Genomic DNA, 23,877 nt, shown 5'->3' on the forward strand with positions numbered 1-23,877 from the left:
CTCTGAGTCCCGCCTTCCCTCCACACAGCGGCTGTGCACGCGGGGCGGGGCACACCGAGGGCCCAGGGCTGAGAGGCGGGCGGGGCGGCCCTTGAGTTAGGGAAGCGGTGTTACAAGACACAGACATCGAGCAAATAAGGAAACACACGGATGACAGCGGGCTAAATAAACTGCCTGAGTCCGCCTGTGAGCACTGACGTTTGGGGCGGGAAGGTTCTTGGCTGACTCTGGAGTGCCCTTCCCGCCGTGGGAGGCCTGCCACCTTCGCGGTCACTCCTCACCCCACGGCCAGAGGCTGTCCACCCCCCGGGACTGGTGCAGACCAGAGCCCACAGGGCAGGCCTGAGACTGCAGCCCTCAGAAAGGCCTGCTTGCGAGGAGGAGGGCCTTGGCTGGCGTCTGGGAACCTGGCTTTCTGAAGGGTTCCCACCATTCCCCAAACTGGTAAGAGTGGTACCCAGTGGCCCGACAGTGCGACGTGGCTGCTGCTGAAACCTGCTTTCCTCCCGGGAGGCTGGCGCCTGGGCATGTAGGCAGGCGTAACCACATGGCCAGCCCACAGCAGCCTCTGAGCTCGGAGTCTCTAACAAGCAGCCCTGCCGGACAATACTTGACATGCGTCACAACACACGGCTACACAACCCTTGAGTCAAGCACTCAGCTGGCTTCCTCCACATGGCACCTCGCTCCCCTTTCCTGGGTCTGCTTCACCGCAATAAACCACTAACCTAACCCTGGATCAGTCCTTCCTGGGCATCACCAAACCCGGGGCGGTCATGGGGCTCACTACTGCAGGGTAACCACCCAAACGTCTCCAGACCTGGCCAAGTGTTCCGCAGAGAATACAAAGCTGCCCTGCAACTTCCCAACACACGGGAGAAAGACCAATGGAAAGAGGCAGAAGAGACACAACGGCACACAATACATCTCCCTGACAGGACCTCACACCAGGAGGGGGAAGCCACACCTGGCCGTGATGTAGGCCCCTCAGGTGGGTCTGCAGATAGTGCCCTGAGGGAAATCGCAGCCACACGGAGAGGCCAGAGGAAGTGCGGCAGGAAGGCTTCTGGCCCGATGGGAGAGCTGAGGCTCTGCTGGAAAGCGCTCAGATCTCTAGGAAGCACACTGAGTGTGGAGTGGGAAAAAAGTGTGTGTGTGTGTGTGTGTGTGTGCGTGTGTAGACCAACGAGAATGTGGAGTGGGGACAGAGTGTGTGTGCGTGTGTGTGTGTGTGTGTGTGTAGACCAATGAGAATCTGGAGCGGGGAGAAAGTGTGTGTGTGTGTAGACCAACAAGAATGTGGAGCAGGGAGAAAGTGTGTGTGTGTGCACGTGTGTAGACCAATGAGAATGTGGAGCGGGGAGAAAGTGTGTGTGTGTGTGTAGACCAACGAGAACGTGGAGCAGGGAGAAAGTGTGTGTGTGTGTGTGTGTGTGTGTAGACCAACAAGAATGTGGAGCAGGGAGAAAGTGTGTGTGTGTGTGTGTGTGTGTAGACCAATGAGAATGTGGAGTGGGGAGAAAGTGTGTGTGTGTGTGTGTGCATGTTTGTGTGTGTAGATCAATGAGAACGTGGAGCAGGGAGAAAGCGTGTGTGCATGTGTGTGTGTCTGTGTGTATGTAGACCAACGAGAATGTGGAGTGGGGAGAAAAGTGTGTGTGTGCACGTGTCTGTAGACCAATGAGAATGTGGAGCCGGGAGAAGTGTGTGTGTGTGTGTGTGTGTGTAGACCAACGAGAATGAGGAGCGGGGAGAAAGTGTGTGTGTGTGCGTGTATGTGTAGACCAACTAGAATGTGGAGAGAGTAGAGTGTGTGTATGTGTGTGCGTGCATGCGCGCATGTGTGTGCGTAGACCAACAAGAATGTGGAGTGGGGAAACAGTTTTGTGTGCGTGTATGTGTAGACCAACAAGAATGTGCAGTGGGAAGAAAGTGCGTGTGTGTGTGTGTGTGTGTGTGTGTGTGTGTGTGTGTGTGTAGACCAACAAGAATGTGGAGCGGGAAGAAAGTGTCTGTGTATGTGTGTGTGCGTGTCTGTGTGTAGACCAATGAGAATGTGGAGAGGGGATAAAGTGTGTGTGTGTGCGTGTTTGTGTGTGTAGACCAACGAGAATTTGGAGTGGGAAGAAAGTGTGTGTGTGTGTGTGTGTGTGTGTGTGTGTGTGTGTGTAGACCAACGACAATGTGGAGCGGGAAGAAAGTGTCTGTGTGTGTGTGCGTGTAGACCAATGAAAATGTGGAGAGGGGATAAAGTCTGTGTGTGTGTGTGTGTGTGTATGTGTAGACCAACAAGAATGTGGAGAGGGGAGAAAGTGTGTGTATGTGTGTGCGTGCATGCCCACATGTGTGTGCCTAGACCAACAAGAATGTGGAGCGGGGAGAAACTGAGTCTGTGTGTGTGTGTGTGTGTGTGTGTAGACCAATGAGAATCTGGAGCGGGGAGAAAGTGTGTGTGTGTGTGTGTAGACCAACAAGAATGTGGAGCAGGGAGAAAGTGTGTGTGTGTGCACGTGTGTAGACCAATGAGAATGTGGAGCGGGGAGAAAGTGTGTGTGTGTGTGTGTGTGTGTGTGTGTGTGTGTGTGCAGACCAACAAGAATGTAGAGCAGGGAGAAAGTGTGTGTGTGTGTGTGTGTGTGTGTGTGTGTGTGTGTGTGTAGACCAATGAGAATGTCGAGTGGGGAGAAAGTGTGTGTGTGTGCATGTTTGTGTGTGTAGATCAATGAGAACGTGGAGCAGGGAGAAAGTGTGTGTGCATGTGTGTGTGTCTGTGTGTATGTAGACCAACGAGAATGTGGAGTGGGGAGAAAAGTGTGTGTGTGCACGTGTCTGTAGACCAATGAGAATGTGGAGCCAGGAGAAGTGTGTGTGTGTGTGTGTGTGTGTGTGTGTGTGTGTGTGTGTGTAGACCAACGAGAATGAGGAGCGGGGAGAAAGTGTGTTTGTGTGTGTGTGTGCACGTGTGTGTGTGTGCAGACCAACGAGAATGTGGAGTGGGAAGAAAGTGTGTGTGTGTGCGTGTATGTGTAGACCAACTAGAATGTGGAGAGAGTAGAGTGTGTGTATGTGTGTGCGTGCATGTGCGCATGTGCGCATGTGTGTGCGTAGACCAACAAGAATGTGGAGTGGGGAAACAGTTGTGTGTGCGTGTATGTGTAGACCAACTAGAATGTGGAGAGAGTAGAGTGTGTGTATGTGTGTGCGTGCATGTGCGCATGTGCGCATGTGTGTGCGTAGACCAACAAGAATGTGGAGTGGGGAAACAGTTGTGTGTGCGTGTATGTGTAGACCAACAAGAATGTGCAGTGGGAAGAAAGTGCGTGTGTGTGTGTGCGTGTGTGTGCGTGTGTGTGTGTGTGTAGACCAACAAGAATGTGGAGCGGGAAGAAAGTGTCTGTGTATGTGTGTGTGCGTGTCTGTGTGTAGACCAATGAGAATGTGGAGAGGGGATAAAGTGTGTGTGTGCGCGTGTTTGTGTGTGTAGACCAACGAGAATTTGGAGTGGGAAGAAAGTGTGTGTGTGTGTGTGTGTGTGTACCAACGACAATGTGGAGCGGGAAGAAAGTGTCTGTGTGTGTGTGCGTGTAGACCAATGAAAATGTGGAGAGGGGATAAAGTCTGTGTGTGTGTGTGTGTGTGTCTGTGTGTGTGTGTATGTGTAGACCAACAAGAATGTGGAGAGGGGAGAAAGTGTGTGTATGTGTGTGCGCGCATGCCCACATGTGTGTGCATAGACCAACAAGAATGTGGAGTGGGGAAAAAGTTTTGTGTGCATGTATGTGTAGACCAACAAGAATGTGGAGCGGGGAGAAACTGAGTGTGTGTGTGTGTGTGTGTGTGTGTGTGTGTAGACCAACAAGAATGTGGAGCGGGAAGAAAGTGTCTGTGTATGTGTGTGTGTGTGTGTAGACCAATGAAAATGTGGAGAGGGGATAAAGTGTGTGTGTGTGTGTGTGTCTGTGTATGTGTAGACCAACAAGAATGTGGAGAGGGGAGAAAGTGTGTGTATACGTGTGCGTGCATGCACACATGTGTGTGCATAGACCAACAAGAATGTGGAGTGGGGAAAAAGTTGTGTGTGCAAGTATGTGTAGACCAACAAGAATGTGGAGCGGGGAGAAACTCTGTGTGTGTGTGTGTGTGCGTGTAGACCAATGAGAATGTGGAGAGGGAATAAAGTGTGTGTGTGTGCGCGTTTGTGTGTGTAGACCAACGAGAATTTGGAGCGGGAAGAAAGTGTGTGCGTGTGCGCATGTGCAGACCAACGAGAATGTGGAGCAGGGAGAAAGTGTGTGTCTGTGTGTGTCTGTGTGTGTGTGCATGTAGACCAATGAAAATGTGGAGAGGGGATAAAGTGTGTGTGTGTGTGTGTGTGTGTGTGTGTGTGTAGACCAACGGGAATGTGGAGCGGGGAGAAAGTGTGTGTGTGTGTGTGTGCGCGCGCGCGTGTCTGTGTGTGTAGACCAACTAGACTGTGGAGTGGGGAGAAAGTGTGTGCGTGTGCGTGTGAGTGTGTGTGTGTGTGTAGACCAAGGAGGACCTGAACACAGACATCTTGACCACCTGTGAACAAGATGAACAGAATATCAGCCTTCTCTGCACTCTTCTGGCAACTGTCCTGGAAGTTCTAAACTATTTCAAAATGAACTCTTTAAAAATCACAAATCTCTCTGATTGCTGTGCTGTGGGTGACTTGGCTAAATGACCAGCTTGAATCCTCTCCAGTGAGCCGCGTTTCCTCCTCCTGTTTGCTAACTTTTTACCAACTGCGGGTGACTGGAGTCCGGTCGAGCTTCATGAAGGCCGAGCCTGTCCCCGAGCGGTCAGCCAAGGCCCCGGGTGATGCCCCTGGCACAGTGGGAACGCCCACCCCTCCACGTGCACACACCTGCTGGGACCGCTGAGCGGCTCTGGCTCCGGGGAGGGCAGGCTCCAGCCTCGCGGGCCTCTTCTTCCCCATCCCTCTGCTTGGGGCTTGATCACTCAGGGACTCCGTTCCCCTCCTAGTCTCTGCCCGTGAAGCCTCCTCTGCCCACACCACGCCCCTTCCGTCTCTTCCCTCTCGTTTATCACAAATGGTTCTTCAGGCCTAGACGCACTTCTTCCGCGAAGCCTTCAGCTGCCCCTCCTGGATGCTCCCAGGGCGCCTACCCTGAACGTCCCCTGGAAGAGAAGAGTTGACCTCTGACCAACAGGGTCTGAACTGTGTGGGTCCCACCTTTTATTCAGATTTTCTAAGTACTCATTACAAGACACGTACACTGTGGGTGCTGTGCTGGCTCATTCCTCTGTAACCTCAACCACCACACATGCTCCGTGCCTCTTCTGTTCATGCTCACGTTCCAACACATACCACCGTCTCACAAACACGGTGACGCTCGAAAAACATTTACTGAATGAATCTCAACTCCGTGAGCATTCGTTATAACCACTTACGTTACGGAACAGGTATGTTTCAAGTTGCAAATAATGGAAGTTGAAACCACTGGTGATTATCAATGGAAGTCCAACACAAATTTCTATTAACAATTGGCTCAAAGCTGCTCCAAGGACAGCCAAACACCATTTATTCTGAATCTATTCTAGTTACATAAGCTAAACAGTACGACTATGTACTTCAAACTCTCATCTGGATTCTCCAGAGAATTAAAATGTTTTACTCTGCAATAACTAAAACTGGTTAAAAAAAAAAAAAAAAAAAACAATGGTGGGGGTGGAGAGGCCCTCTCCTTCACCAGAATAAAGAGGCTTCCGCCAGCTTGACTTAAAACCTCTCAGCTTAAGATTTGTTTAACAGTACATAATACCACCAGTGTGAGGATCCACACAGGTTTAGGATTTCCAAAGTTTGGCAACCCATACAGACACTGGGCTACAGATCAGTGATCAACCATCGTAACCAGTAAGGATGAGAAAACAGATGAGGTGATGGGAGAGACTAGGGAAAAACGTGGTCAATCTATAAACTTCTAAATCAAGCCACAAAAGCAATGTATCTCTGCACCCGCTAAAGAAAAAGAGGGCAGGGAATTCCCTGGCAGTCTAGTGGTTAAGACTCCAGAGTTTCACTTCTGAGGGCTCGGGGTCAATCCCTGGTCAGGGAACTAAGATCCTGCAAGCCAGAGGCATGACCAAAATAAGAAAGAGAGAGAGAGAAGAGGGCCGGGAGGAGAGAGACAGGGAGGAAGCCGCGCAGCCCACGCAGAGCGCTGCTCCGTGGGCACAGCTGGCCTCCACGGGGCTCAGCGGGGAGCCACAGCGCTGGCCCGGGGGCTCCTGCAGGCAGACCCTCCTGATGTGCCCGGGAAACTTCTGCAAGACCCAGGACTCCCGGTGCGCCAGAGCTCACAGCAGGGTGTGCTCGCCACAGACCCTCTGTCTCTGAGGCCCACAACGTGCTGTGGTGCCCTGCGAGCCTGCAGAAGCGTCTCTGCTGCAGGGCCGACCGCGGGCCTGACTAGCAAATGCCTATCCTCACCCTCCGGTCTCCCCATCCTGATCTCCCCCACGCATCCTCTTTACCTCCGTCTGTCTGCTGCTCCTGGCCTCATGACCCCACACCCACCTTAGTGACCAGCAGGCGTGGACGAACACCCTCCTCCACTCTCCCGTCCCCGCTTCTCCCCAACCAAGATTCTCACAGTGAACTCAGAGCCCATCTGACGTGGCCGCTTCGCTTTTTCCCCAGAGGGGACTGTGGTACCTGGAGGCTCCACAACCAGACGTGAGCACAGCTGAAACCCCTCAGGGCTTCAGTCCACACTTCCAGTGCCCGTTCCATCCCACAAACTAGGGTTCCCCCGAGCATAACCACATCCCGCCCTCCAGTGCTACCCGTGGGTGTCTCTACACTACAGGCTGAGACCACAACACCGAACTATTTATGATCCTGCCGCTTTCGGAAAAGGCCTGCAGACTCCTGTACTTAGAGACCTCACAGGACGACCCCTACAGCTGCTGGCTGGCTCGAGAACCAACAGAAGAATGTGGCGCAGCAGGAAGGAGGGAGGTGCCCAGGAGGTGACTGCAACAGCCTCTGGGCCAGAGATCACAGAGGTTCACACGAGGGGGTTAGCAGTGGGGACAGGGAGAAACGGGTGGACCAGGAGAAGAAGACAGTAAGCTGATGGGCTGGACGCAGGGTGTGAGAGTAAAGCAAGGAACCAAGGGGGACATCTACTTTCTGGCCAAGCCACCAGGAGGACGCAGTTGCTACTCTGAACGAAGACCAGGTCTTTGAAGGAGATTCGGACCCATGACCGGACACTGTTATTTACACTCGTTGCCCTACAGAAAAACCTGTGACTCACTGTCCTTTCAGAAGAAGAGCCAACATCCTTGCAACGGACTCGAAGGGCATCCCCCGTCAGCCTCTCCTCTAACTTCATCAAATTCCGCAGGTCACTGTGCCCCCCACCAAGTTCATACACTGACGTATAATCAGCTACAGGACAGGCACAGCAGGGTGGTCCTCCGCTGGGTGAACAGGTCAGAACGGCACAGCCTTCGGGGATGGGATCTGCGGTCTCATGAAGGAGACCCTAGAGCTGCCAAGTGAGGGCGCAGCAGGAATCACGAACCAGGAGTGCCGCTCTCCCCAGAGAGCAGATCCGCCAGCCCCTGGATCCTGGGCTTGCCGGCCGCAGTGACTGTGAGGAGTGAATCCCTGTCGCTTGTAAGTCGCCCGGCCATGACGGCCCCAAACCCACCAAGACCCCAGCGCGCGCTCCACCCCAGCTGCCGTGCCTCCACGTCTTCCCAAGCACACGAGCGACTGGCCACCACAGCAACCTCTCGGCCGTCTGGGGTGCTCCTCTCCAAAGACGTCTCCAGAGCTCATCCTCACCCTCTCTGCCCAAAGACAACCTCCCTGAAGCCTCCAGGACTCCCTACTTAAATTCTACCAGACACTGGCCCTTTCCTCAGCCTTTTATTCGTCTCCCTTTCTCTGCTCAATTTATTTCCAGCACATTTATTACCTTCTCACATAACCTGTTGACTATCTCCTCCCCCTACCTCCTAACATAGAGGCTCTGAGATGAAGAATACTTGCCGTTTCACCCACTGCTGTAACTGCACTTCCTAAAACACAGCAGGGGATCAAAAAATTTGCTGAGTGAATTAACAGCCCAGAGAATAAACACAACTTACAAACGATTCAAGAGAATTTCCCTCATGGACCTGGGTTTTGAGGGGGAAAACAAAACCACATTATGAATGCCTCCATGAGACATCTCAGCTCAGACACTGACTTTCCCATTTGTTCCCCCTCTATTTCAGAGTGCCAGGGCAGGACTTTCTTCTGTCCCTCCCTGCTCCCAGCCCTTAAAATGTTCGGGATCAGCTCACAGAGGATGCTGTTAGAAAAACAAAGCCCCAAGCCCTCAGCTTCTCCGACGGCCTTGGGGCCTACACTCCTTCCGGCCTTCACAGAGCCCTGCCCCTGCCCCTGCCCCAGCCGGAGCTCCTCCGGTTCCTCAGACGCCTCGCCCCTTTTCACCCCCAAACCCGATCACCTGCCACACCTTCTACCTAGGGAGCTCCTCCACACCTATCCAGTCTGCTTCTCACCATTCACGTGTCCGAATGTCCCCAGCTCAAGAGCAACTTGCCCTCCCGGCAGCCCCCAGCGGAGAAAACACCGCCACTCCAACTCCTCCCTTATTTTCCTAACACTTCAAGCCTTCCGAAGTCTCACGTTCACACACACAGCTCATCTGCAAGACGCTCTGGTCACCACTGCGTTATTCACCACTATGTCCCTGGTGCCCAGAACACCGGGTACAATAGGAGTAATTCAATTACACGTCAGTACCACGCTGGACTACAACCAGCTGCTCTGCCAGCTCGGATGGTAAAAACTCCACGGGCCAAATGCGGGAGCCGCAAATTCGACCCCTGGGTTGGGAAGACCCCCTGGAGAAGGAACTGGCAACCCCCTCCAGCATATTCCTGCCTGGAAAAAAAAAAATCCCATGGACAGAGAAAGGAGCCTGGAGGGCTACACATATAGCCCACGGGGTCACAAAGAGCTGGACGCGACTGCGCACACAGGCACAGGCAGAGCACAGAGCTACTTTACCACCGAAAAACACTGATGACAGCAGCAAAAAGAGAGACTCCTGACATCAGATGGCTGCGAGAAGTCCAGCTGGGGAGGGGCACTCCGCAGGGCCTGAGGCTGACGCTGGCAGGAGCTCCTCTTCTGCCGGGGGCGCGCACACTCCATGCTACACTTCAGAGACCTGCAGCGTCCACGTGCCTTCCGGGGACGAATGACCCTCCTGGCCAACCCGCAGGCCACATGAGCACCCGCCCCCACCACCCCCACAAGCAAGAAATACGGAAGGACTGGCCAGCACAGTAAAAAAACAACCACCTTCTCCTGGGAGAGATTAGCTTCCCTTGGCATTCTGACCACTACTCATTTCCCTCGGAGTCAGTCTTGGGGGAAACACCGGGATTGGAGAAGGGAACCCCGGGGGGGTGGGGAACCCCGGGGGGGGGGGCCCCCACCCCTCCACCAGCGCTGCACCTAGGAAATGAATCCCAGATTCTAAGCCTGAAGAACGCAGCGAAAAGTCGCTAAAACATGTTCAACTCTTGCAAGCCCATGGACTGTAGCCTGCCAGGCTCCTGTGTCCATGGGATTCTCCAGGCCAGAATACTGTAATCGGTAGCCTTACCCTTCTCCAGGGGATCTTCCCGACCCAGGGATCGAACCCTGGTCTCCCGCATTGCGGGCGGATTCTTTACCAGCTGAGCCACCAGCGCAGTCCAAGAATACTGGAGTGGGTAGCCTTTCCCTCCTCCAGAGGATCTTCCCAACCCAGGAATCGAACCAGGGTGTCTCCCTGCATTGCAGGCGGATTCTTCACCAGCTGAGCCACCAAAGAAGCCCTAGCCTTTCCCAATACGGGGAGGGGGAGGGGGGGCTTCCGCCCGAGGCCCACCCCCCACCCCCACCCCGCGCCCCACACGGCCCGGCCCAGCCCCTCCGCGCCCTCGGCCTGAGGGGCAGACGCCTCACCTGCTGCAGAGAGGCGCAGCCCTGACAGCGCGAGAGGTCCGCCGCCGTCGCCGGCGCCGCCGAATGGGTCTCGCCCGGCATCATGGTGCCGCCGCCGGGCCCGCAGAGCCCGCGCGCCTCAGGGGCCGGCGGCCTCGGCCCCGTCCTGCCTCTGCTGACGCCGCCGGGGCCGCCCGGCCCTCCCGGGCCGCTTCCCGCCGGGTCCGGGCGGGCCCATCCGTGCACCGAGGTCCCCGTGGAGCCGGGCGAACGGCTCTCCGAGCCAGAGCCACCTCGGGCGCTGCAGACAGAAACGGTACACCCGGCGCGGCCCCCCGAGCGTGCGACGCCGCCGAGCCAGGACCCCGCCCCGCCCCGGCTCGCCCCGCCCCCACGCCGCGGCGCGGGGCTGCCCGCCGCGCCGCCTGAGGGAAAACGGGGCGCGGGGCTGCGCCGCGGCGGCGGGGGCACACGCCCCGAGGAAACAGCGCAGGGCGGAGAGGCGTCGGACGGGCCCCCTCTTCCGCCGTGTAGCGTTTAGTCTTCCTTTGCCGGCTTGCTGTGTAGACGGCTTTCGATAGACACCTAAAACCCTCGCCGAGGGGGAGGTGACCTGAGGTGACGTCACTGCAGGCGCCTCCCGGCGCTGAAGGACCCCGCACGCTGACGGGCCGGTGCGCAAGTTTTGACTGGAGCGGCGCGCTCCGTCAGAGTGCGACCGGGCCCAGGCGGAGACCCGAGGACTACGTCTCCCGGCGGCCCCCGCGCGCCGGGCAGACCCCGAGCAGTTCTTCCTGCCGCCGCGGGCGCCCCTGAGGGGGCGGTTCGCCTAGTTAGACGTTGTCGTCGTCGCCGCTGACCAGTCCTTCTTCCCAGACGACTCTCTTCTCCACAGCTCCCCCGCCTTCCGTGTCCACTTGCCGTCCGGCCCCGCGCTCCTCGGCCTCTTCCCCACCCCCACCCCCACTCCGGAAGCCCTGCCAAGCACAGCGCTTGGCCGAATCCTGGGCAGTGGCCGGCTGCTAACAAATGTTTTTAAAATATCTTGCAAAGGGGGAAAAAAAGAGAAAATCTTCACTTTACAGCAATTCCCGGATACACCCAAGTCCTCATCCTCTTGTTTGAATCGAAGTTTTCCCCGATATCCGCTGCCACCAGAATCTTTTGGATGATCCCAGCTTGTTGCCATCGGTTACCTTGCTCGGAAGCCTCAGACGTCGCTTCTCGACGTCTGGTTAGGAAGTCCGAATTCTTAGCGTCCCATACAAGAACTGCATGCATTAAGGAGACGTCCCAGACCCTATCAGCTCCTTCCTAAATCTTCGGATGGAAATTGAAACTGAAAACAGCACCCACCCCCACCCTTCCCACCCCCGCCACTTTCAAGAAAGCAGTCTGTGTTCCTCTCCAAACGCCAGCATCCCTGTCCTTGCTTGTACACGCTCTGCGGTTGAAGCTGGCTGTGAAGTGGAGGGACCAGGTGTCCAGTAGTCGCTTAGATCACCTGCCCTTGGCACTGAAGACACGTCTGTACTCGTCCGAGGGGCTATTGTGGGATGTGCAGAAAACAGGAGTAGGGTTAAAAGTGAAAGGAGAAGCGAGAAAGGGGAGAGGAGCCCCTGTGGTCCTGATGACTTTCCATGTCTGCCTTCCAACCTCGGACAAACAGGTCTTAACAGTAGCTTCCCTCCTCAAATGTTTCCCCCCACCCCACCCCTCCCCGGCCCAGGGTATCTTAGCCAGGGAGGCACCAGCTTATGCTCCAGCGTTGGCTCGCTCTGCACTGTCCACCCGCCTACACGACATCCCTACCCTTGCAGAAACTGGGAACTCACTGCTGCCTTCCTGTCCCCTGCACCTGCCTGGAACGCCCTTCCTGCCAGAGTGGCATTCTGTAACCCTCCTGTCCTGCCAGGCCGCACGTTTTACCTCCACGACCACAGTGTGTATGTCCTTTTTTGTCTGCTTGTGGTTTCCTTACTATGTCATATCCTAACTCCTTTGTGACCCCATGGACTATAGCCCACCAGGCTCCTCTGCCCACGGGGTTTCCCAGGCAAGAATACTGGAGTGGGTTGTCGTTTCCTTCTCCAGGGGATCTTCCTGACCCAGGGACTGAAACTGTGTCTCCTGCATTGACAAGCAGATTCTTTATCGCCGAGCCATCAGGGAAGCCCCTTTTTGTTCCTTACCACTAATTTTTTTTATTAATACCACATTTTGACTTGGATAGTGGTGTTCTTTATGTCTTAGAGGTGAGTTTTCCTTTTAAACACTGCAAAGTGCAAAGGCAATGGCACCCCACTCCAGTACTCTTGCCTGGAAAATCCCATGGATGGAGGAGCCTGGTAGGCTGCAGTCCATGGGGTCGCTAAGAGTTGGACACAACTGAGCGACTTCACTTTCATTTTTCTATTTCATGCATTGGAGAAGGAAATGGCAACCCATTCCAGTGTTCTTGCCCGAAGAGTCCCAGGGACAGTGGGCTGCCCTCTATGGGGTCACACAGAGTCGGACACGACTGAAGTGACTTAGCAGGAGCTTAGCAGCAGCAAGTGCTGTACACAGTAGGTGCTCCGTGGATGTCAGAGTGAGTCAGATTTGCTGCAGCTAATTGAAAGTGAAAAATAATAAGCACTTCCACTCAGAAGTGAAAGTGCATTTGTTCCATCTTCTACCTTTCGCATAAGATATTCAAAGGGGGAAAAAGACCAACGGCAGCAGTCTGTTTTGTGTAATGTAGTGTGGGCAAACTTTCCATAGATGGCCACACAGTAAGTATTTTAGGATTGGGGGAACATACAGGTCTTTACTGCATATGTCATTTTTTTTGTTTGTTTTTGAGAAACCGTCTACAGATGTAAAACTCATTCTTACCTGGCAGGCTGTGCAAAAACAAGTGTAGTTGTAGTTCATAATGGAAATTGGTGTTGGCCACTGGTTAGGGAGTGCTGGAAACGACATTTTTCCTCTCCTGTAAGAATGGCCACCCCTACTGTGTCATACTGTAGCCCCTGATGCGCAGAGCCCTCTCCTTGGAAAAGCCCCCAATGCTGGGAAAGATTGAGGGCAGGAAGAGAAGGGGGCAGCAGAGGATGAGATGGTGGGCTGGCATCACTGACTCAATGGACACAAGTTTGAGCAAACTCTGAGAGATACTGAAGGACAGGGAAGCCTGGCATCATGCAGTCCATGGGGTCACGAAGAGTCCAAGAGAACTTAGCAACTGAGCGACAGTAACATTGTGTCGTTGTGATGGAGACACACAAGCATATGTCTACATGCAGAAAATGGCAAGCAGTGACTTTGGAACCACACACCTGGCTTTAAACTCTCAAGCAAGTGATCTCTTTGAGCTGCTATTTCCTTACAGAGGAGTAGCTATAATTTAAAGGTAAAATGAAAATGGCAAGGCCAAGCCCATAGGCTCTACCATACAGTGAAGAGGTATTCACAGTTTATTGATGGTGTCATCTAGTTTGGAAAATAGATAATATCTCCATCCAACTCACATAAAAAAATAATAGAAGAAAAAGGGGGGTGGGGAGAGGTTTGGTTTGGGTTGGGGTTTGTTTTTTTTTTTTTGCAATTTTTTTAATTTTGATCAAGCTTCCAAGGAAAACTGTTTTTCTGTCAGACTGTCCTAAGACCTGGAGGGATGTCTAGATTCTGGTTCTGATTTTGGGGACCCCTGTGCCTGGAGTCCAGGAAGCTATTGAGAGAATCCAACTATAGTAACCTCAGTTCTTGCCTCACACCCTCATCAGCACCCCCCATATCCTTGGTAGCTTCTCAAAGTTAATGCTGTGAAGAATAACAAAATTTAAAGGTTAATTAAATTGATTATTTAATTTATTAACATGATTCCACTGAAATGGCTAATAGATTTTGTCTAGAAGTCAAGGCTTATATCACAAGAACTCAGAATGGAAAGCTGTTTGTTCTTTGAATGTTCTGATATTTTGCTTTATGGAGAGCTATTCTTTTACCTGCTGCATTTATCCACAAGCAAAATAAACTGTGTTTCTTCCTTCTTTTAAATTCCTGAGAGGCGCCTTACGGAATAGTGTGTAACTCTAGCAGTCTGCAGTTCCGTGGTGTTATCTGATTAAGTTGTGCTAATTTCTGCATCTGTGATGTAATGCTAACATAAGCCCACAAGATGTCTGTCTTTCCCTGTCTCTGGTTTAGACCTAAATGGAATTTCCAACCATGTTAATGACTTATGGCACCCCACTCCAGTACTCTTGCCTGGAAAGTCCCATGGATGGAGGAGCCTGGTGTGCTACAGTCCATGGGGTCGCTAAGAGTTGGACGCGACTGAGCGACTTCACTTTCACTTTTCACTTTCCTGCATTGGAGAAGGAAATGGCAACCCACTCCAGTGTTCTTGCCTTGAGAATCCCAGGGACGGGGAAGCCTGGTGGGCTGCCGTCTGTGGGGTTGCACAGAGTCGGACATGACTGAAGCGACGTAGCATAGCAGTACTTTGGCCTCCTGATGCAAAGAGGCGACTCATTGGAAAAGACCCTGATGCTGGGAAAGATTGAAGGCAGGAGGAGAAGGGGATGACAGAGGATGAAATGGTTGCATGGCATCAGCGACTCAATGGACATGAGTTGAGCAAACTCGGGGAGACGGTGAAGGAAGGGTAGCCATTGTGCAGTCCATGGGGTTGTAGCGAATCAAACATGAACAACAGCAACAATCCCTTCCGGGTGGGGAGGGATTTTTGAGTTTTCCCCAGGGATCAGTGGTGGGCTCTATGCCTTTGCTTCTTTTTTAAAAAAGTATTTATTTATTTGGCAGCATTGGGTCTTAATTGCAGCACACGAGATCTGTGTTGCATCATGCAGGACCTTTTGTTGCAGGGCAGAGATTCTTTAGTTTTGGTGTGCAGATTTAGTTTGCTTTGCAGCACTTGGGGGTCATAGTTCCCTGACCAGGGATCAACCTGTGTCCCCTGCATTGTAAGGCAGATTCTTAACCTTTGGACTATCAAGAAGTCTCTTTCCCAGCACTGGAGTCTTTTCCAATGAGTGGGCTCTTCACATCAGGGGGTACAGTATGACAGAGCAGGGGTGGCCATTCTTATGGGAGAGGAAAAATGTCATTTCCAGCATTCCCTAACCAGCGGCCAACACCAGTTTCCATTATGAACTACAACTACACTTGTTTTTGCACAGCCTGCCAGATAAGAATGAGTTTTACATCTTAAGTCAAGGGGTCTTACCTGAAAGATTGAGTTTACTCAGAAACCTGAAGAACCAGTTTTTAGAAGACACCCTGAGGCTGGGAAAGATTGAAGGCAGCAGGAGGAGGGGACAGAGGACGAGATGGGATGGACAGGAGTTTGAGCAGTCTCTGGGAGTTGGTGAAGGACTGGGAGCCTGGCGTGCTGCAGTCCATGGAGTCACAAAGAGTCGGACAGGACTGAGCGACTGAACAACGACCTGGAAGACCGAGTTTACTCAGAAACCTGAAGAACCAGTTTTTGCTTTAAAACAAGTGTGATTTGGAATGGAAGGCAGAACTGATACAGCTGATACAGGTGAAGTGCAATGTAAAGGACTTTCCTGGTTGCTAAAGCCCTCTGCAGGGGAGTGTGAGGTATTTTGTGAACGTCTGGCAGCTGTAACTCCCAGTCACCTAGGACTCTTCCATGGTCTCCAGGATTTGCTTCCTGAAAGTTCCCACCCTACAGACCCAGTAACTTCTGGCCCCTTCCAGCACCAGGATCATCTACACTGTTTGGGGGGCCAGATATAAGATGAAAATGCCAGACCCCTTGTTCAGAATTTCTGATGAATTCTAAGATGCAACAGCAAAGCATCAAACAGGGGCAGTCCTCTTGTGAGCGAGGGTCAGTCTTGACAATGGGCAGCATGCTGAGAAAGTGGCCCCGCCGCCTCCCTGTCTGGAACCAGACCTGCCCCCAGCTCCCCTCGCCTCCTGCCATGGTCCACCCTCCCCCACGCCTGGAGCACAGAGCTACGTCCTCCCTGCTCCCACACTCAGCCCGCTAGGTGGTCCTCCCTTCCTAAGAGACACCAGAGTCCGACCAGTCCAGAGACATCGTGGGCGGACTTCTCGCTTCACCGAAAGCTCTCATCCTAGGCCTCGCGTCTCTCCTCCCTGTCTGTCTGTCCTTCTGTCCAGGCCCTTCGTGATTCTGGTTGCACATGGTCTCAGCCACCCATGTTGTGGGTCACTCCTGTCTCCTACGGGTGTGACTATAAGACTCCACGGAGCCCTGGGATAACTTGCAGGGTGACCCCAGGAAAGTTCTGAAGGACGGCTCAAAATGTTGTTCTAACTGTCGAAGGAAAAAAAAACATGTTATTTCTGACACTTGACAAAGAACAGCAAAGCCTTTATTTATGCCCTGGTGACAGGCGCAAGGAGCCCTGCCGGGCTTTTGCGGCAGGGGAGAGGGCTTGGGCCCCAGGCCAGCAACCAAGAGGAAAGGTGGGGATTTGCAGCCACAGTGCAGGGCGGTGGCGGGGTGAGGGTGGGGCAGGCGGTGGAGCGTTTCTAAGAGAAAACATCCAGCCTCCGGGGGTGGGGGCAGGGGTCCTGGCTAAAGCATCCTGACAGGACTCTAGCTGCAGGCAGGCAGGGTGGGCAGATCTCACGTGGGGGACGTGGAAGATGGGGAACGTGGAAGATGGGGAGCATGATCAGACGTCTCCGGGGTCCCGTACCCAGGGTGGGGCCTCCTGATCCAAGTGACAACAAGACTCTGCCTCAGGTCCAACCACCAGAGATGAGCCCTGAAGCCCGGGGGTCAGGGCCACACTGAGAGGACAGCTCAGAGGAGGCCTGTGCAGGGGAGACCTGGCGGGAGGCACAGCCGCGCTCCAGGGGTCTGCTCCGCCCACCCCTGCACGTGTCACCTGAAGCGAAGCGCTCTCTCCTGGAAGAAGCCTGGGGACCTGTCTCTCTCTCAGAGCCACCGCTCAGTCCAAGGACGAGGAGAGCTCTGTTGAGGCCGTTCTGTGTTGTGGTAGCCGCTCAGTCGTGTCTGACTCTTCGTGACCCCATGGACTGTAGCCCGCCACGCTCCTCTGTCCGTGGGATTCTTCAGGCAAGAATACTGGAGTGGGTGGCCATTCCCTTCTCCCGGGGATCTTCCTGACCCAGGGGTCGAACCCAGGTCTCCTGCATTGCAGGCAGATTCTTTACCGCCTGAGTCACCAGGGCAAATCCACCAGGACATTTCTGGATAAGAATAGCCTTCCCTGTTAGCACTTCAAGGCTGCCAGTGGGTCCCAGCACCGGTGATAGCAAGGCTGGACGCACAGTGAGAGAGGGAAGACAGAGGCCACCACAAGCCGCCGTGGCGCCTTCTGACCCCTGATCCTTTCGGGCAGGTCCGAAGGGAGGAAGGGTCTCTGGCTGACACGGTCTGAGGGAAGTGGTGCTCCTTTGAGACAAGCTTCCTTTTTCCACTTCATGGGAATCAAAGCCAGTGCGGACGCAGCATCCTCAGGCCCGGGGAGGCTGTCCTCCCAGCTGGACGAGCTGCGGGAGCCTCCCTTCTCCCCTCGGTCCTTCACAGTCCACTGCTGGCTCAGTCCTCACCCTGGAGTCCTGCGGGCACCTCCGTAGCAGGCACATGAAACGCTCTGCCCCGATTTTTGCTGCAAGTCATACCGTGTCCCAGTGTTTTATGGAGACAGTGATGGATCCACTCCCTATTGTGCCTTCCCTAGGGCCTCACCTTCCCTCCCTCCCTCTTCAGTGTCTGCTCTGAGCTGAGCTTTGGTCTTCGAAGTCCCTGCCAGCTTGGCCTGTATCCTTGAGCGCTTGGGGAACGACTCTGGGAATGACCTGTTATGCCTGTGATCCCCGTGGCCTCTGTGCACGTAGCATCCTTCTTGTCACTATTTAAAGGGATCCATCCTCGCTAATATAACCAGAACATCTCCTGAACTGGCATGTGTGTTCAACAATGTTTCACCATCATCTTTTCATGGTTATTAAATATGAGGTCTGGTGAGCCCCACTCAAGGTTGACACAACACTGCCCCTTGGTGGCCTCAGTCCCATCCCGGGAAGTGTCTTCACGCACCTGTGAGCTTGCCTCTAAGCCTGGGTCCCAGCTGGGCCCTGCTCTGAGGGGCACTGGGCGTCAGCCTCACACACTGCAAATTCTCACTCCACGTCAGGGTTTCCCAGCCTCACCAGCTGGTCTCTTCTTCAGCTGCTGAGTCATGTTCAACTCTCTGTGACTCCATGGACTGCAGCCCTCCAAGCTTCCTTGTTCTTCACCAGGTCCTACAGCTTGCTCAAACTCAGCCTTCCAACCATCTCATCCTCTGTTGCCCTCTTCTGCACCTGCCTTCAGTCTTTCCCAGCATCAAGGTCTTTTCCAATGAGTCATATCAAGTGGCCAAAGTATTGGAGCTTCGGCTTCAGCAACCCTGAAAGTGAAAGTGAAGTCGCTCAGTCTTGTCGGACTCTTAGCAACCCCAGGGACTATAGCCTACCAGGCTGCTCCATCCATGGGATTTTCCAGGCAAGAGTACTGGAGTGGGCTGCCATTGCCTTCTCCCTGGGACTGGGTAATTCTGAAGAGTTGTGATGGTGGGGCCTCTCTGTGCACCTTGGGATATTAAACAGCAGCCCCCAGGCTGTATACCAGGTGTCAGGAGCCCCTCACTCTCTGTCACCTTTGTGAAAACCAAAACTCTCTCCAGACCTTGCTCACATCCCCTGGGTGGAGGTGGGGGGTTCAGAACCACCCCTCCTTGAGAACCACTGCACTACCTCACGGAAGTTGCATCTTTAATTTTCTTGGTGGCTGGAAGGGAAAACGTGGAGGTGAGGGAGTGATTTCTTAAAGACGGAGGATGCGCATCTCAGCCTGCACCGCTTTCCTTTGTCGTAGCTGCTGGTCACCCTTTCCCCCTTCCCTGGGGTCTTACTGGGGCCCAGACACCCTCTCCCCTGGACGCCCTCTATCCCACAGGCTGCTCCTCCTCAGTCTCTCTTACTGGCCCCCCGGACTGCCCCTTGCAGGGTGTCAGTGCGGGCAGACCTGGAGCGGTCCGCCTCTTCCCCTCCCTCCGCCTTTACTCCCTGTGCGGTGAACTCCTTCGTCTGCCCTGCTTCCAGTCCCGGCTGACGCCACACAGCGTGGTCCACTGGCCTGAACTCTACAGGAGCAGGTCCCCCACCTCTGTGCGCTCTCCTGCAGCGGGGAAGGGGCGTCCTGACCGTCTGGCCGGGTTAGCCACCGTGTGTTCTCCACTTACAGGCCCAGAGCAGAGGAGGTCCCTTCCCTCCTCTCCTCCCCTACATGTCCAGCTCGCGGGCAGCTGGGCCGTCCAAGCACGTGCATCCCAGGCTCCCATCGTGCCCGCCGCCCTCCCCCGCGCCTGTCCCCCTTTACTCATCCCAGCAGTGCTTTGACACACAAGTCGTCTCAGATTCCCCGGCGGACCAGGAAAGAGTGAAGTCACGGCCGACCTCGCTGCCTCTGTGTTCCCACTGTCCCCCACCCCTCTCAGATGTGCCCTGACCGGCTCCAGGCACCTCCGACCCCCTTCAAGAGGCTCTTCCTTCCCCTCCCCATCTGTGGGCCCCTCCCCCACCTCATCCACTTCTCTGCTGCAGCCCCCCTTCCCCAGGCAGAGGGCCTGCCAGGCGAGTCTGTCCAGATCAGCTTCGCTCTCGGTCTTCTGAGCTCTCGTCACCACCCGACACGACCTGCCTGTGTGCTGATGGCTTCACTCTGCTGGAACTGGCGCTTAGTGAAGGAGAAGCTCTTTGTATCCATTTCGGGTCCTCAGCACCTAGAGCATGCCTCACGTGCCTAACATTGAACAGGTGATTCAACAGGTCTCATTGTGGAAAGAATTAATGAGTGCTCAATTAACAATTAACTAATCATTAATTAACAAATGAGCGATTAATTAACAAATATCTGGATTAAAAAATATAGGTTAGTCAGATTAAAAACCAGGAACTCCACAGTTGTGCTCCATGACAATTTTTCCAGCTGAATTAGCTGAAAAATGCATGTTACCATGTGGGTGTTCATAACAGCTTTGTTCATAATTGCTGAGACTTGAAAGCAATTCAGATGACCTTAGTAGGCGCATAAATAGATAAACTGCGGTCCATCCAGTCAATGGAATACTATTCAGTACTAAAAAATGCACGTTAAGCCATGAAAAGTTCAGTTCAGTCGCTCAGTCGTGTCTGACTCTTTGCAACCTCATGGACTGCAGCACTCCAGGCTTCCCTGTCCATCACCAACTCCCGGAGCTTGCTCAAACTCATGTCCACTGAGTCAGTGATGCCATCCAACCATCTCATCCTCTGTTGTCCCCTTCTCCTCCTGCCTTCAATCTTCCCAGCATCAGGGTCTATTAAAAGACATGGAGGAGACTTAAGTGCCCATGACAAAGTGAAATAAGCCAGCGTTAGTGGGCTACATCCTGTGTGATTCTGACTCTTAAGACATTCTGGAAAAGGCAAACTATGCAGACAATAAAGGCTTCCCAGGTGGTGCTAGTGGTAAAGAGCCAGCCCGCCAATGCAGGAGGCTTAAGACAGGCTTCGATCCCTGGGTTGGGAAGATCCACTAGAGGAGGAAATGGCAACCCACTCCAGTGTTCTCACCTGGAGAATTCCATGCAGAGGAGCCCAGCTGGTTATGGTCCATAAGCTCACAAAGAGTCAGACACTACTGAAGTGACTTAGCACGCATGCATGGAGACAGTGAAAAGATTGTGGTTTCCAGGGCTTGGGGAGAAGGGAGGTGAACAGGTGGAGCACAGAGGATTTTTAGAGCAGTGAAAATATTTTCTGTATTAGAGGATAATAATGGTCAGATGTCTTACGTTTGTCCAAATCCGTAGGCTGTTTATCACCAAGAGTGAACATTCACCTAAACTATGGACTTTCGGTGATGATGACTCATCAGTGTGGCTTCATCAGTTATAATAAATGGACCACAAGGAGGGAGGTGTTGGCAATGGGGGAGGCTGTGTGGAGGAGGGGCAGGACAGGGGATATATCTGTACTTATCATTTTGCTGAGAACCTGTAATGTCTAAAAATTAAAATTTAATATATACATAGTGTGTGGATACACATATGTATGCAAGAAGTTTCAGGCAGTGGGACTCACAATAAGTCTCCGAGTCAGGGCCTCTGGAGTGCAGTGAGCCAGGGGCCAGCAATACTGATTAATTGAAGTGATGGTAGGGGCACAGACAGACCACAGAGAGTCTGGTAAGCCAGGGTAGAAATGCTTTAGATTTGAAGTGCAATGGTCAGCCACTGGGCTTCCCTGGTGGCTCAGATGGTAAAGAGGTCAAGTTGCTTCAGTCTAGTCTGACCCTTTGTGACCCCATGGACTGTAGCTTGCCAGGCCCCTCTGTCCATGGGATTCTCCAGGCAAGAATATTGGAGTGGATTGCCATGCCCTTCTCCAGGGGATTTTCCCTGCCCAGGGATCAAACCCGCATCTCTTATGTCCCCTGCATTGGCAGGCAGTCTCTTCACCACTAGTCCCACCTGAGAAGCCTTCTGAAAACACAGATGGGAAAGAAAGAGTCTGCCCGGAATCCGGGAGATGTGTTCAACGTCTGGGTGGGGAAGATCCCCTGGAGAGGGGAATGGCAGCCCACTCCATGGGCAGTCATTCAGTTCAGTCGTGTCCGACTCTTTGCAACCCCATGGACTGCAGCTCGTCAGGCCTTCCTGTCCATCACCAACTCGAGGAGCCTGCTCAAACTCGTGTCCATCAAGTCGGTGATGCCATCCAACCATCTCATCCTCTGTCGTCCCCTTCTCCTCCTGCCTTAAATCTTTCCCGGAATCAGGGTCTTTTCCAGTGAGTCAGTTCTTCACATCAGGTGGCCAAAGTATTGGAGCTTCAGCTTCAGCATCAGTCCTTCCAATGAATATTCAGGACTGTTTTCCTTTAGGATGGACTGGTTGGATCTCCTTTCAGTCCAAAGGACTCCCAAGAATCTTCTTCAACACCACGGTTCAAAAGTATCAATTCTTCAGCACTCAGCATTCTTTATGGTCCAACTCTCAAATCCATACATGACTATTGGAAAAACCATAGCTCTGAGTAGGCAGCCATTAAAGGTTTTAAGAAATGGAGCGGCCTGATAAGATTCACATTAAAAACATTTCATTCTGGCTATCTAATGGAAATAGCCTAGGAGACTGGGAGTCCTTTCCTGAGTTGGGAAAGAGTAATCAGCTTTGGGCAGAGAATCAAGGATGAGTTCCTCTAAAGACACGTGTAACTTAAGAGGTTGTTTATGGCTTTCACAAGAGAGATCACACAATAAAATTATCTGAGCCCCTGAATGACAAAAAGATTTTGAAAAGTAATATTTTAAGTTTCTTACTAGCCTTTACATGGCTTTCCTGGTGGATGAGCAATAAAGAATCCACCTGCCAGTGCAGGAGACATGAGTCCAATCCCTGGGTTAGGAAGATCTGGAGAAGAAAATGGATACCCGCTCCAGTATTCTTGTCTGGGAAATCCCATAGACAGAGGAGCCTGGTGGGCTGCAGTTCATAAAAAGAGTCAAACATGACTTCAAGACTAATAGCTACAAAACACCGGCCTTAAGAAACCATGATTCTCAAAGCTTTCTCATTTCTGAACCTGAAGGTCCAGATTGTGAGTTGGGATGGCTTTATTCTAAGATCCTGAGAATATAGCCCATTCCGTAATTTATCCAGGCAGGAAAGGATTGCCAAAGAGGGAAAAATATATATCTATATCTTTCATTTTGAATAAATGTTGAGCAATTGTTTGAATTTTAGATAAAATGATACCAAACATCTCTGGCCAGAAATTTTCCTCTGGCCTCATCCTCAAGCCCTGACATAAAGAAAAATGGTGCTAAGCTTTAACAATGCATTCCAGACACATGGCAGATGCTCCAAGTCTTGGAGGTAATCATTCAACATATACTAGAGTGAAAAAATAGCTGCATGTTCTTCCTTAAAAAAATAGGGAAGTGTGAACTCCAAATGCCTCTAGGACATATCCTATTGAATTGGTTGTTATAGTTTGAATTCCTAGTTAAAAAAAGAACTTTTGTAGCCAGTAAGGAACTTTATAGCTTTTGAGGAAAAAAATTAAATATCTGTTTAAGCATAGGTTGAAATTTTTTTGAAAATTCAGAAGTAAAATCTGAGAAGGGCTGTTGTGAAGACAGATTACATCCTATCTAACTCTGGAAGTAGAAGTGGCAGGCTGTTAAGTCCATCCTTGTTCTCAAGAACTAGGACATCCAGTTTTTATGAAAGGCAAGAGGCGAGGTGAGGGATGATGCTTCCTTTTTCTTTGCAGAAAATATAAACAATCCCTTGGACTACGAGGAGATCAAGCCAGTCAGTTCGGTTCAGTCGCTCAGTCCTGTCCGACTCTTTGTGACCCCATGGACTGCAGCACACCAGGCTTCCCTGTCCATCACTAACTCCTGGAGCTTGCACCAGTCAACCCTAAAGGCAATCGACCCTGAATATTCATTGGAAGGACTGACGTTGAAGCTGAAGCTCCAATACTTTGGCCACGTGATATGAAGAACTGACTCATGGGAAAAGACCCCATTGCTGGGTAAGACTGAGGGCAGGAGGAGTTGGGGGGGGGGGGCAACAGATATGGTTGGGTGACATCACCAACTCAGTAGGCATGAGTTTGAGTAAACTCTGAGAGACAATGAAAGATAGAAGCCTGGCATGCTGCAGTCCATGAGGGTCACAAAGAGTCAGACACAAGTTATCGACTGAACAACAGCAAGGAAACAACCATGCAGCCTTTCAAGCAGGCAAAGTGATTCAGTGAAAGTGTTGAAAGTGTTAGTCCCTCAGTCATGTATG

At 52.6% G+C, this 23,877-nt stretch overlaps 1 protein-coding gene across 1 annotated transcript in view; it reads right to left on the reverse strand.

Annotated features, from left to right (window-relative positions):
- The window catches only part of ICE1 (interactor of little elongation complex ELL subunit 1), a 69,508-nt gene extending 59,388 nt beyond the window's left edge, over positions 1 to 10,120 (reverse strand). Inside the window, exon 1 of the mRNA XM_052659138.1 lies at positions 10,031 to 10,120. Coding sequence (XP_052515098.1) covers positions 10,031 to 10,114 — 84 coding nt within the window. The 5' untranslated portion in view covers positions 10,115 to 10,120. The remainder of the gene's footprint in view (positions 1 to 10,030) is intronic.
- Positions 10,121 to 23,877: the final 13,757 nt, after the last annotated feature.

This window comes from Budorcas taxicolor, chromosome 20 (assembly GCF_023091745.1).
Source record: "Budorcas taxicolor isolate Tak-1 chromosome 20, Takin1.1, whole genome shotgun sequence".
Taxonomy (NCBI): Eukaryota; Metazoa; Chordata; class Mammalia; order Artiodactyla; family Bovidae; genus Budorcas; species Budorcas taxicolor.